The 15,452-nt window shown below is 36.9% G+C and overlaps 1 protein-coding gene across 1 annotated transcript in view; it reads right to left on the minus strand.

Annotated features, from left to right (window-relative positions):
- Positions 1 to 9,682: 9,682 nt before the first annotated feature.
- The window catches only part of PLEKHA7 (pleckstrin homology domain containing A7), a 153,219-nt gene continuing 147,449 nt past the window's right edge, over positions 9,683 to 15,452 (minus strand). The window contains exons 25-27 of the mRNA XM_069857687.1: positions 14,150 to 14,283; positions 13,175 to 13,317; positions 9,683 to 10,083 (exon numbers count right to left, since the gene is read on the minus strand). Coding sequence (XP_069713788.1) covers positions 9,986 to 10,083; positions 13,175 to 13,317; positions 14,150 to 14,283 — 375 coding nt within the window. The 3' untranslated portion in view covers positions 9,683 to 9,985. The remainder of the gene's footprint in view (positions 10,084 to 13,174; positions 13,318 to 14,149; positions 14,284 to 15,452) is intronic.

Consider the following 15,452-nt stretch of genomic DNA (forward strand, 5'->3'; position numbering starts at 1 on the left):
TTACGAACAACATTGCAACAGCTACTAACGGTCAGTGATTTGTACTTGATAGGTATGGATTGTTTTTTGTTCACCCAATACTGCAAGCTTCTAGTGCACAGACAAAAATTAAAGTTGCTTGTACATGGTGAAGAAAGAAAATCTCACCATGACAAGGATAAAAAATAAACTGAAACTATTCTGGTAACAGCTCTTACCAGAGGGGATCACAACACGACTACTTTTCCCTAAAAGTATGACAAGTAATGTGAACAGTTTTGGTGCAACTCTTTTCTAATGCTGACAAGACTCATCTGCTCAAAACAGGATGAGTTCTACACAATCACAACTGTAACGTTTACAAATATTAAGAAATTGCAGATTCATCTATGAAGTCACCTGTCTATGAAGCTTCTCTGTATGTACTGAGAGGCTGATTTATTTCAGTGTAGATTACAGAGTAAGTGTTTTAATTCAGGAGTCAGTTTTAGCCACATTTGGTATAACAGCATCAGCAGTAGTGGCACAGATAGTAACAGAATGGTTTCAGCTCTCATCAGAGACAACACTTGAAAAGTAGAGGCTGGCGTCTTAGCTGACTCTAGTTAGGTCTTTGCTTTCTCAGACTGGTACAGAAGGAGCTCCCAGAGATGACAGAACACACAAGCAGACACTGCAGAGACTGAACTATAAAAAGGGCAGCTGCATTTGTCTTTCCAAACAAGATTCAGCCACTGAAATTTCTCAACTCAAAGACTGGCTTATTTCTATCTCAACAGAAAGGCAGAATTCTGCCTGTACTCCTACATGTCTTAGGACACAACTGGTGGAAGTTAGATATGTCACACAACAAGCATCACAGCTGATTTTCATCACAACAGTTCTCATCTGTTTCTAAACCACACTGAAAATTTAGCTGCACAGAGACCAATGCATTATCAGCATTTGGGTTTTGGAGAGTGAAAACACTTGAAGAGGTCAAAAGCACCAGTGTGCCCCTTCCCCTTACATTTGCGCTGGAATACGGACCCCTCAAGACACAGACCATCACAGACCCACTGCCCAGGAAGTCCTGCAGTCACAAAAGAGGATGCTTCTAAGACAGGTAAAAAGGGATTCTCGACATCATACAGGAATTCTTCGAGGCCAAGAAAACCAGATCTATAAGTTGCCCTGAAACTTTATGCAACTGCTTTACAGTTTACTCTCCCTTTCTTCCTGAAGAGGAGGCTGACAACTTGATTCCTGAAAGCACAATTTACAGGCCAGCTTCAAAGCTGTAGGTCCTTCTAAGGCTCTGGTTGGGGAATTCACATCAAAGATGATGTGCAGATGTTGTTCTGATGCCAGAGAGGATGGTTGGTAGAAATCTCTGTGGATTTGCTACAGTCCCCAGAACAGGGGATTAAATTATGCACTGAAGCTGCCTCTGTAAACTGCAGGAGACAAAGAGAATAAGTGGCAGTGCAACATCTCGTAATCAAAGCCTGGCACAGTTATTTCCATCAGTCACTTGGAAGCTGCCGGGGGGGGATTAAGAGAAGGGACATGTGTCAAGGTACCTCACTGAAGGACAAAGTGGAAGCTGGTTTGGTTTCCTTTTAAGACTGGCACCTCAAATGCACTTTTTCTGAGAAAAATATCTGAGTAGTACATAGGTGTACAGCATCATGATGGATAACTAAAAGTTTCCTTAGTATTTGAGCAGCATTAAACAAAAAAATAGGTAGTGATTTCATCTAATTTGATTTGGGTTTGATGTGCAGGTGCAGAATGAGACCACAGTTTGTGCTATTATTTACCCAAATCCAGTACCATTTCTAGTGTCCTTAGCTCAAGACAATCTGGTTGAGGGGGGGTGGGAAGAGAAGAATGAAAACTAACACCAGCCAGAAGAGGGTTTTTGTATCATCAGTCAAGAAATAACAAGGGCTTATATAAAAGAAAAAACGAACCTCCTTGCTTTGAGCATTCTCACAGCTGCCCACTTTGACCTGAAGGGAAATTCTCTCAAACTGTTACTGTAAGTGTTCTCACCACAAGTACACAAAGCTACGTTAAAGACTGCAGAAAGTTTTGATAATATGAACTGGCTCCTTTCACCCTCATGTTTATTGTTAAAGCTCTAAAACACATGTAGGTAAAGCTTTTGATTCTTCACTGGTTGGGGCCAAGCCTTCTCTTTCCCATTACATCCACTAAAATCCAGTAATTGTGATCTGTTAGTAAGGATGCAGTAATAATTTTTTTTTTTTTGGTCTAAAAGACTTCTTAACATAAAAAGTTGATACTGAACACAGATAAAAAAACCAGATCAAATTTACTCAGTACTCAACTGATGGAGTCACTGCCCAGATCCCAAATAAAATATGTGTAAAATCATTTGCTAAGTAACTTTTAAACTGGACTCAGAGAAGACAACTGAGGGGTCCTCAGGCATACAAAAGGCTTTGAGAAAGCCAGTGGTCACAGCTACCCTCACGAGATGCTGCGCTCCCTTCCCTCTGAGCCTCTCATCCAGGACTTGGAAAGTGAGAAGAGCAGCCAGTTGAAGTACTCATCTCAGCAGCAGTCCCTCAGCTTTTGCTGATTCTACGCCTTAGCACCAAATGAAAGGAGAATGGGATCAACATGCATGTGAGTGTATGCGTGCACACACCCCGAAACCAGGCACACTGTAACCATGTTGGGCAGAAGACAAAACCCTGTTCCATACCGGGAAAGAAAGATGGCTCAAAGGCGCAGTATGGAAGCAGAAGAGACTCCCAGAACAACTGTTAAGCATGAACTAAGCAGCTAGAAAAGCCAAAAATATGCATAATACAACATAAATACAATTAGCAGTGACTCCTCCGATGTCAACTTTTTCCCACAGGGTGGCACAACTCACTACAATTAAATGTTGCCAGCTAATTCATTCCATTAGGGTTATACCTTGCATAAGCCACCAGCCAGGGTTTCAAAAACCCTCCTGTGTCTCACTAGAAGAGCTGGAAAACAATGTTAAAGCTTTCCTCAATTCCAGCTCTAGAGACAAAATCAAGCTAGCTGACAATGCAACTGAACAGAGGACAGAGGACATATAACGATCTTGCAGTGGCACAGCATTACTGCTGGGAGAGAAGGCTCTGTGGCAGGAGGACTAAACTTTTCCATCTCTGACTCTGGGGCAAGCTGTTTCTACAGAGAAAAGGAGAGTCTCACACATACAACTCATTCTTAAATGCAATTTGGCTTAAAAGAACAGAGCACAGCAACTGCAAATAGAAAATTGTCCTGTTACCAAACCAGTACTTTAAAGTCACCACTGATTTTCTCCTTTACCCACTGCCATCATCAACACACTACTCACCTGTTTATCCCTTTTCCAAGGTATTTTTTGTACTAGGACAATGAACTTAACATTCTCACTTGCCAGCCATGCCCGCTTCTTACCTCCCTCCTCTACAATTTAGGCCAAGTCCCTTCAATAACGCACTTTGCTTCTGTTCAAAAGCACTTTGCTTCTGTCCAAGTCCATGTATTCCAGCTCCTTCAACCTTTTCACCACCTCTCACTTTAAACCTCTAGACTGTTCTCCACTCTCACCTTAATCTTCTCAGTCTTGTTTGCTGATACATCTCTGCCATTATTTCCTCCAAACTCACTACTCACCTTTGTGTTCTCAATCTCTTCCTTCCTTTAGTGCTTCCGTATGCTATAGTTCCTTGTAAAAGGCTTTTTCTAGTGGGAAACAAGAAAACAGAATTGTCCTTCAAGCTTATTACACTATTTCATCAGTAACTGCTCAAAAAATGCTAATTCCATTAGTGTTTTCTTTGGGCTTTCTCTGTAAGGCAACCAGGAGCACTGCTAAGTAAATAGCAAGTAAACAGTGCATAAATGTGCATATATGCAATTACTTTCTGGTTTTATTTACTTTTATAATTAGCACTCCAACTTATTCTGCCATGCCCCAGTAATTTCATGGTAGACTTTAGAATTTTACCTTCCTCTTAGGTTTACCTGTAGTTTAACATTCAAAGTATGGTTGTTGCACAGAACACCTCCACAGGCTTGTATTAAAAATGCTCTTTAAAATTCCAGAGCTTTGAACTAAAGAAATATCTCAAGAAGTTTTCATGGAAAGTTCATCTCCGTTGGTTCAATTCAGCTACAGTTAGATGCACCTTTTCAAATAATGGGGAAAAAATGTAAAGGGGTCAGACCCAATCAATACAGCTGTTCAAACAGAATTTCAGGCACTGTGATGTGTGTATTTTTTGTGCTCTTTCTTTGTACTGCTCCACTATGAAGAAAGGTTGCTTTTGCTAGCAGAGCAATAAAAGTCTTAGCCTTTTGAATACGGCCAAATAACCAATGGGAATGTTTACTACTAGCGGAAAATACAGGAATCTTTCATGTTTTTCTTGTGTATTGCTTTGTTCTTTTTATAACCACACAACACATAGACACATAAACACACATGGACGCGGCACGAGCAAACACTTTAAAATACCTGAAGACAGACATAAATTAGAGGGGTAACATCAGATCATGCCTTCCATATTTTCTAAGTTTCGGCACTAAGTAAATCTGGTCTTTCCTTCATATAACACCCTGAGGTTAATTGCTAAGACACACGGGAAATACATGGGTTTACAGAGGGGAACAGACACTGGTATAAAACTCATACACATATATTTGAAGATCTGGAAATCAGATGAGTAAACGGTGCAGATGGAGAAATAATGGTGTAAACAATACCAGAACATATTGGGAGTGCCACATTTTCTCAAAACATCTCCCTCCCTCTCTCCCTCCCTCCCTCTGAAGGTTACGGGGCACCTGAGACCACTTTGCCTGACCTTTAACATTATTTTTTTAGAACAGCAGCACCCAAAATTAGTAGTATTTTTCAGCAGCTTTTAGTTCCACACATAGCAACTTTCCAGAACAGAATCTCTCAATACAGTCATTTCCTGAAAAACTTTTCTATCTAGGGTTTTTTCCCCCAACTGTTCCCAAACAGTCTGGATGCCTCTAACCACTGCTACTTTTCCAGACCTTCAAAATAAGTAGCTTTCTACAGATGAACAAGCAACAGCTCCATAGCTCTACAGGATTTCCTAACAGCCTAGCAATACCTACAAACCCAATGTAACAGTACTGAAAATCAGGGGTGCTGGTGTTACACAAGATCAAAAAGGTGAAAGCAGCGCTACTTATGAGGATCAGACTGTAGTCTTATAAATTCAGCTATGCAATAAAATTTTAATAACTTCAGTTGAAACTGAAAACAGATGTATAAGGAAAGGCAGCCTACATAATTTTTGCTTGGTATAACATTACAAATCACTAATTAGAAAACAGCACCTTCAAAAGAAGAACTGATACCGCTTTCTAATAAATTTCTGTTTCTTTAAATTAGTCTCAAGCACTTAAGCTGCTTAACATGCAAAAGAAAGAAGGTACTTTCTGATCAAAATATTGATCTGCAAATAGGCATAATTTTTTTCTTGTCTTAATATTAGTGTGTAACAGCTAGGAAACAGTATTTTGATTAAAAGAAACAGAACTGAAGAAGGAAATCAACCCAACCCAAACATTATATGCATATGAAAACTAGTCCTAATTATTTAAAACTTACACACATCCTTGAAAAAAAAAAAAAAAAGACGACTGTCATGGGAGAAGAGAGTCTCACATATTCAATAAGTTTTGGACAAAAAAATTGTCTTGATATTTTTTTTCCCCAAACACAGGATTAACTACAGACACAGACCAAAATCTTTAGAAAGGCTAGTTTTGTTAAAAACAGTAACGTTATAACTATTTAGGGGGAAATCATCGTCTTTCATGCAAACTCAAATGAGCAGATTTTGTGTGTGCGATCAAAGGAAAGAAAATTAACGTCTCCCACAACCTGGAGAGCCAAAGGGCAGCAGACAGAATTCAGAGTCAATGGCTGCTGCAGTTCAGGAACTCATGGACTGTGCTCTTCATCCACCAATTACGGCCACATACTCTTCCCTCCTGCATAACAAAGCTTCTGGAAAAAGAATGCAGTTTCACTGAACCAGAAACATGTGGTCAAAGGCTCCTTTGTGTGCCTGAGAAACAGGACAAGCATGCTATAAGCGGCTCAGCTCCGAATTTCTACTGCATGCATCTCAAGGTCAAGTACACATTCTCAAATATTCACTCTCAAGTTCGCAGAGTCAACACTAAGCTGCAAAAATACTTCTGTTTCTTTACATTTTGTTCTGCAGATCATGTTTTAGAAGAATTAAACGTTTCCACTGCTATCCCTCAAACCAAGGTCATTTGAGAGAAGTGTTAAAGTCTAAAACACTGCTAGTGAGCTGCTACTGAAATCTGCTTTGCCAGCTGCCCACCAGCCTCTCTTTGGTCACTATCCCACCCACATACCCTGCAGGTGTTACTATCTGATGCCTCCAGGATTTTTGTTTGTTTTTAAACTAAAGTTACTTTCAATACTTTATTTCACCGTGAACTAAAGGGCTAAGAATGTGTCAGACAAACATACATATCTACACGATAGAAGGGACAGTATTCTAGTCATTATGTTTCAGGCTTCCAACCCTGAAAAAAATCCCTCTATTCAAGAGTAAAGACAGATTTAATCAAATGCTAAGATACATTTCTTAAAAAACCCCAACCAACTAAAAATGAAGCTTTACTGTAGAGGGAACCTGATCCAAATTCCAGTAAAATAAGTGCAAAACTGGGGAAACTTCAATAGGACTTAAACCAAAGAGCAAAATGTGAGGACAGCACAAACAATTTCCAATTTTCAAATACATGGACACTGATAAAACAGACAAGACAGAGGCAATCAGAAGCAGTTATGTTAATATTTTAATCTGTACATATACCATTTTCCAAATTGTTACATTTTCTTTAAATTAATGTTTTCTTGCAAAATATTCATTTATGCTTTCAAAACTTCTTATAAAGGCAAAAATAAATCATTATTTTGGCAAATGGTTTTGAAGTTGATACTGGCAGTATTGAGGTAAAATAGATTGCATTAGCTAAATATATACTTTTAAGAATATTTCTGAGTATAGTGTTAATACAATACAATTTGTCTGAAACTTGAAGGTCAATCAGTTGCAAGGGGTTTGTAGCTATTACTCGAATACAGCAAATGAACAAGTTAGTGGTTTCACAAAATACTGCAGAAGTATTTTCTCAGTCATTTCTCATCCAGAGCTGAAAACAACTAATAATTACATAATATTGAGACATTTTTACCTGTCTTGCATTCAATGCATACACAGTTGTTTTTTTCAAGCAAACTAGTTGCAGAAATTGATTTAATCTTATTTTCTCCTTACGTAACTACCTCACCCTTCGCCCTGTATATAAGTAAAACACTGAATTTCAAAGTTTGGCAAAGTTAAGCACCAAGTGAATATACATACAAAATGAGCAGGTGCCACATTACATTAGTTTTGCTGTTTCCAGGATAAATACAAGTCAATACATAATATTGTAATGTTTACTGGGAAAAAAAATCAAAAGAAAAATACGTATTTACTAGTAACATTACACATCCTATTATACTTTTTTATTGCTTACTTCACATATTTTAATTAAAAGTTTTCTTCTCTCATATCTCAACTTTCAAAAAAATAGAATTTATTAGCTATTTGTTACCAGGGGACAGCACTACTGTCAAGAGCAACCTAGTACACTGTTATTGATACCAGCAAGTTAAACATACGGGGTCAGAAAAGGAAATGGGAGTTAAAACTGGCTTTAGTTATGGCTTTCATGGGAAATTTCACCTATACAGTGGTTACCAATATTTAGAAATACAAACTAACAGTTCCTTGCAATGTATTATTCAATGGGCAAAAGGGTGGGTGATTAACTCCATAAAAACATTCAATCCAAAACACTCTTTTCGCAAACCTCTCACTTGCATTCGCTCTACCCATACCCTACAAATGTGCTTCTGGGTTTTCCAAATTTACTTTATTTTTTCATGAAATTTTACATTGTGCATCTGAGCCTGAGGGGGAAGTAACAGCATCTGTTAACATCTATGCAAGTAGCTTCTCTTAAAATTAATTCAGCCCTTGATTTTAAAAATTCTAAAATACATAGGTCTAAAAATACATTGTAAGTATTTTACAGAGTTTATTAAAAGTGCCATTTATTCATATAAAAAGTCTGAACTAAACTGAAGTCAAAATAAATGATCTGCAATTCTCTTCATTTTCATAGAAAATCCCCCTGTTATTCTCTGAATGTATTTCCAGAAGAACATGTCATCAGACGACAAGTATCCTCATGGAAAGCTGGTAATGAAGCTCCTTTTTCTTCCTCGCAGCATCACCAGGTGGGATTTGCTTTGAGTCTTATGTCAGTGCTCGCTTACTGCTTTGGCTAGCATGAAGTAAAATAAAACATGGTTAAATATTAAAGTGAGTACACTAACGCCAAGCAGTAAGCACTTTCAAGAAACAGTTTTTTTACTAAAGCCTTCTGCAGTTTCAATGGAATGAACAGTTCATATAGACACATTAAGCAAACAGTTAACTCGTGATGCCACTGATGCTCAAAACCCTGTGTCCCCTGCATGTTGCTGGTTACTGCAATTATTCCCTTGATAATTTTCCTGAAGAAAATGCAGTTTTTAATATACGTACATGTGTGTATACAGACATGCGATACATTTGTTTTTTAATCAGCCTGGAATCACAGAATAGTTGAGATAGGAAGGGACCTCTGAAGGTCATCTGATCCAAACTCCTTGCTCAAGTCTAATACACTGGGACTAATAATCCACTAGAATAACCCTGGATATAATAGTATAGCCAAGTGTTATTCAGACAGCAAAAATTCAGTTCTCAGAAAGATAAAATTAACCAGAAAAGCTAATAGCTATTTCCATCAAGCTCTGTCTAATGTCTATACACCTCTCTTGATGTAAGTCTGTCATTTTTCACAGGCCCTGTTGAAGGCAGGTCACTACCCTTTTGGGTCTTTCTGATATGCTCATTTTTATGTAGTTTTTTGCGGATTTATTTTTTGGTTTGTTTTTTTTCATGGATATTTGACTCAGATTAGTGACAATGAAAACAGCATATCTGAAGATTAACACTATTTGAGGTATTCACTCTATCAACCCTCTTTGCTACTTTGTCTATGTTTTATCTTCTTTTTCAACATCAGGCAACAAAGGAAATCAGAAAGTTGAGAATAATTTCAAAGGAAACTTTGGAAGCATGGGCAATATCTTAACTAGGGGCACACTCAGCAGTTAAGTGTCATAATACTTACAGGTTTTCCTATTTCAGACAGAGAAAACTCTGAAAATACTATTGGGAAGAGAATATACACGTTTCTTTATAAGGACAATGAAATTACCATAATCTTAATACTTGAAATGGCAAAAGAACCTAATCAGAGACAAAAATCAAGTCTTCTGTTAACACAGTTCAATGAAAAACACATCAAAGGCATAAAAAAAGTCAAACGCTATATTATAGAATTAGTTATAAAGGGCCAAATTTTCAGCTCACTGCAATTAAAACTCTAATATTCGTGTGTAAGATACCAGCCCATAAACAAGGCCCCTGTTTATACAAATTTGTCTGCACTTTGGATTCTCTTGTGTACCAACTGTGTATGCCACACGAAAGCAAATACGTCTGTGCACCCCTTTGGTAGCCATAGGAGCACACAACACTGTCCACTGCTAAAAATCTGGCCCCATGCTACAGGCAGAACACGTGTCTTTCCTTCAAGACAGGGAGATTACAGAAGCATCTTATCTGCAGAGCAACAGCAGTTATTTGAAGACTTTATTAGCCCATATTAGCTCATTAGAAGCGGAATTTATAAGAATAAAAGGTTTCTGAAAATAGCTGCATGCGTGCATTTGGATCTAATTTAGGTTTAGTAAAAGTGTTAAATTCAGCAAGCCACAGCAAAGGTACAATGGCAAATCAGACATGCTGAGAGCAGTTAGTTCTTACTTTTAAGGTGTTTAAACAAATGTGTAGTGAAATCCATTGCTTAAGGGGGAGTGAAGTGGCTGTGGTACAGAAGGTGAGGGTGCTTTAGATGGATAGGTCAACTGCTGAGCTAGAAGGGATCACATACAGGAATTAGGCTGCACAATCAAACATTCATATCATAACAGAGCCACCTTAATTTTCTACTACGTGAATTGCAAACATGATTAGTAATGCAATGAAGTGTTACACTACTTTAGTTACATGGAACACAATTTAAAGGACAACATCTCTACCTGCTCTTTTTCCCTATTGGTTACATAAGTGATACAAATAAGCATTCCTGTTCTGATGAGAATAAAGCCAGTTGATCTAAGATGAAGCTTCACTGGAATATATTAAGGCACACAATGCTGATTTACCCTAATCCAACCCTGCTTTTAAAACTGCAGTTCTGGAATAGCACCTATATTTGCTAATTTGATTTCAAGGTTTCATTTATGTTGTACAGGTTTTCAACATTTCCTTTGTTATATGCCAATTAGCACAAACAAAAATAATAGATAAAAAAAATCACGAAAAAAATTACATATGCATATAACACTCTGCTTAGCACAGTAAATGATAAAGTAAATACATTTTCGTATCTCTGCTGGAAACTTCAGGATCAAGAACACAATTATTAAAACTGTGCTTGTTTATAAAACCGAGTAATAGTATAATATTAGAAGACAATAATCATAAAACTAAAGAGAATGAAACTCAGTCTTAAATTCTGCATTTACATTTTTAAAGGCCAATCTCCAAAACACAAAATTTAGGAAATGACTTTTTGATACTCCTACATTTTCTTTCACCTTTCAGATTCAATTTATAAGGCTGATTTCTTACTAGGAAGAGAGGAACTTTAAAACTTTACTTTACAAGGATTAGATAAATGCACAATTTATTTTAAGAGAGATTTATGTTATCACAGCATCTTAACATAACGTAACTGCTTCTCTCCCCTCCAAAAAATGGGAAACATTAAGCTTCAGCCTTTTTCATAAGCAGATCTTTGAAAAAAAATATAGACAACTAGCTTTGAATTTTCAAATATAGTCTGCTTTATCAAGAAGAACCAAACGACAACCCATAGTTCAAAAATCAAACCACAAAAATCAGAACGTTAAAGAAACTATAAAATTAGAATAAACAAGAATGTACTATCAGCTGTGCAAAGCATCAGATGATTTTCTATTTAATCACTTTGTATCCTCAGAAAATAGGCTATAACCAAGAAACCTGAACTCTTGTTATGGTTTGTGTATTTACTGTGAAAAACAAATTACTCTGGTTTTTTTTTAGAATTCCTTGTAAGGTGTTTGTTTTGAAAAGAGCAAGTTATATCTTGCTTTGATTTCAGTTATATTACTAGAAATATCTGAGATAAAACCGTGGCAAGGAAAACGGTGCACGGACATAAAGGTTTGGGCTTCCTTAAAGAATCAAGGACTTGACTACTATGTTAAGCTTTTTTAAAGCATCTGATGGACAAAAGAGCTATCTGCTACACTTGACAAAGAAAATAAAATTAAATATAATCTTGCAACTGACTGCATTTTTTTTTCTTGCAGCATTTAAATATTTCAGTGCCAATACGTGTTTTAATTATCTTCCTGGGAAGAGCTAAAGAATTATGATTTCTGTGGTTATGTATGCCTACGAATGTGTGGCGACTACCCTTCTGAAATAGCTACAATTAAAAAATTAAAACATAAACAAAAGCCTGTAATAACAAAAACATAGCTACTTCTTTCACTATACAACATAAAAGAGCAAAGATATCTCAGCAATGTACAGAGGAATAATGTACAGACACAGAGGAATAATTTCAAGTGTGGGTTGTGTTCATCTTGGCTGATCTTAGTTTCAGTGCCAAACTTCCTAAGAGAAGCTAGAACTCGTGGCAAAATGCTGCATCGGTTCACATCTCCTGAAACACAAAGTCCTTCACCAAAGTTCCTGTTACAAGGACCAGACTGGGCGTGGAAAAGCCATGTTGATGAACGGACGCATGAAGGTTATTCCTGAATTGCTCCCAAAATGTTACAGTTCTAGAGGGTTTTTTGTTGTTGGTTTTTCTTTGTTTTGTTTGGGTTTTTTTATAAAGTCTAGCCTCCTCAGTGAATCATTTTATCCCTTCCAGTCAGTTAAATTACCCATAGAACCTCTCTGAAGTCTCAAGATTTGTATCTTAAAAATGTATTCAGTCCCCTTAAAATCACATTTCCCTCAGGTTTAGCTGCCACTGCGTCTGTAAGTGTACAGCCACATTCAATCAACAGTCTGTTACCATAGATGCATGTTACGCATCTGGGTATTGGAATAATCTGTCTTTAATGGGAAGGTCTTAAGGGCTTCAGTGGCAAATGCCATAAGTTTAAACTGACAACTTCAGATGAGAAATGTGCATATTTTTTCTCCATCATAGTTGAAGTTTCCATTATTTTCATTCTCCACTGGAACACTGAACTGTGCTAGTTATAAATGGCCAGTCGGGTACTTGCTAGAATAGCTGCTGCATGTATTACTGTGTGACACAAATCTCTTGACATTTCTTACTTATTTCAACTATAAAGCAATCAACAGTGAAATTATCACTTTTAGTTTTGCATTGCAAAGGTTCTATTAATTTCCAGGCATCAAGCAGAAGTCATGCACATTTGTCTTTCTCTGACCTCTTATCTTGGTCATCAGACAGCAACGTTATCAATATCTGTTTTACAATGTCTTTTTCAGCCAGGTGTCATACAGCTAAAGCTGCAAACGACTGTACTTTAATCTCAATCACCAGCTCAGGGACTCTTTCCATGTAAAAAAAAAAACAAACCTCTCTCTTTGTCTTCATTTTTTTAAGCCACAGATCAATTTACTTTTTAAAAAGGACAGACATGCTTCGTTTAATATCATTTTAGGAAATTCATCAAAAATGTTCATTTTTTAGTAGTTAGTAAGAACTCTGAATTTATTGATCATATGGTTTTGTCCCTTTCACCCTGTCCACTGGAGGCCAAATACTCAATGTAATCTTTATTCTAAGTTTGTTATCTTTACACACTTTTTACTATTTTGAATATGAATGATTAAAACTCTGTTATGCTAGGAGTTCAGCAACAACTCCACACAACTTTAGAAGCTGGTAAGAAATAGTTATTATTTTGTAAATAACTAAGTATTACCTGCTACTTCCTTGCTCTTCTGAGAGGCTTCAGAAGCCAAAGCGTATGATATGGTAATGATTCGCTCCTGCTCTTGTAGTTGTGAATCTAAATCAACTGAGTTGTGCTTGTCCTGGGCAACAGCAGGCTGTAGATTGTGCATACTAGTGGGAAAGTGCAAAACAACATTAACATTTACAAACATAAAGAAGAATCCACCATGTGGATGAGAATAAGTTTGAATTCATACAGCAGTTTTCAGATCTCATCTATCAAGCTCCATATTTTATTGAAGTGCTTTAAAGTAGTCTGATATTGTATGTAAATGACTACAGCATAACAAGGCAAATGATGTAGCCATTACACATTCAATCACAATTTCTGCATAGCCTTTAATACATCTGAAAATCCTTTGTTGTAAATACATTGTTTACATGAGTGCACTACCAAAAAATGCTATTTATTTGAAGCTGTTATAAAAATTACTTGTTAGTTCCCAGAGGAAAGGGTATAACCTGGTGGTCCTCAGGCACAGCCTCTTTAATTGTCTTCCAAAGAGACAGCAGATATTTGACACAATCAAATTCTTGTAACTGAATGTTTTAGCTGACTCTACGTTAGCTGTAAGTAGCCAAACCTGTTCTTTCAGAATGCCAGCGCTCTGGAGACAACAGAAACTCGCTCTCACGCTGACTTTTCTTCTGCTTTTGGCTAGATCTGTGTCTTTCCTTTCTCATCACTCTCACCTACAAGTTGCCTGGTAAGGACTACTATTTTAGGGTGCTCTGAACAAGAAAATGCACATGTACAAAATTTGTCATTATCTCTTCTACACTGTTTTAAAAAGGAGCTTTAAGCATACTACATACATTTTGTATGCATTTTCTAAAAGCTACAAGTTACACTTAGATAACTCAATATGAATTAGACTGTTGCACAAAGTTAGTTCCCAATGTTTAACACCAGCCCCTGTATCAGAAATGAAAAAACACTGACCTTGATTTAGTAAGAATATTCTTTATCTTCTCTGCTTTACGCTGTCTTGCTGCCAGTTCTTCTGTAGAAAGAGGCTCTTCCGGCTCCAGTTCAACATAACGTTCTGGAATTACAACCTTCTCAGGTTTTGACAACTGTGGAAAGAAAGCAAGCATTAAGTTTTTGATAACAAAGACTGGAATAAAAATGGAGATACATTCTCCTCAATGGGAGAACACAGTGAAAAGAATAAAGCATGGGTTTTCACAGTCAGTACATATAACTGATGCTACACACTTGCTCTGGATATGAACTGATGCCCTTTTAACAGTGTCTTTCTCCTCTGATTTGTTTTATTTTAGAAGACAGACTGAAAAAATAAAGCGGATTACAAAAGAAACCAGAATCAAGAAGGCAACTTTCTTCAGCTCAGGCTTAGAGCCCAGAGTAGGACACTGCCTAAAACTCTACGGCAGAAAGAAGCAACCACTGCAATGCTGACTGGACAACCTGAGATTTTAATGTCATGATATGTGCATCATGCCAGCGAGGCTTCCTACAATTGAAAGGAAATATCTCCTAAAGTTTAATCTAGGGTATTCTTCTTTTGAGACTGCATAATCTTCTTCTGAAAGCAGTGGAGAAGAAAAAAGTACTACAAAATCTGAAATTGTAGGTGTTCAAAAGTTATCTAGAGATCTGACCTAGAAATACAATAACATTGAGCAATTGTAACTACGTGTCACACAGACATAATTCTGTAGACTGAAAACGATGCCACAAAAGTTAGCAACAAGTTTTTGTTAGGATCAGTTTCTCTATTGCTCCACATGGGAGATCTAAGTCACTCAATGAAAATTCAATTTACAAATGGATTTTAAAAAAATCAATGCTTATGATAAAGGACAGACTGCTTTTGAAAAGCACCAACAGAGGATGTGTGAATAAATAAAAATAAGTAAACAGGAACTACTTTTTCTTCTTCTCTTTGGATTTTTTTGTTAAAACATTAATGAGGTGATGAGTTTTCAAAATTCAAATTTTTGAATAAAAATAATCCTAAAATTTTCACCATTGAACTTAGTCCACACTAATTCAATGGCACATGTAAAGTGGTCTGTCCCAACCCCTAGCAATTAGGCTCAGTAATTTGCAGGCTACCATAGGCCCAAAACATACATTACAGTCATTTGCACTCATAACCACGTTAAAATCATAACCTCAAATTTTCATACTTCCTCCTCAGTAAAACCAAGGGCAACGCTTCCTAAAAATTCCTCATTTTTCATGACACTTCCTTACCTTCAAATTCAACTCCCCTGTA

The sequence above is a fragment of the Phaenicophaeus curvirostris genome, chromosome 5 (assembly GCF_032191515.1).
Source record: "Phaenicophaeus curvirostris isolate KB17595 chromosome 5, BPBGC_Pcur_1.0, whole genome shotgun sequence".
Lineage (NCBI taxonomy): Eukaryota > Metazoa > Chordata > Aves > Cuculiformes > Cuculidae > Phaenicophaeus > Phaenicophaeus curvirostris.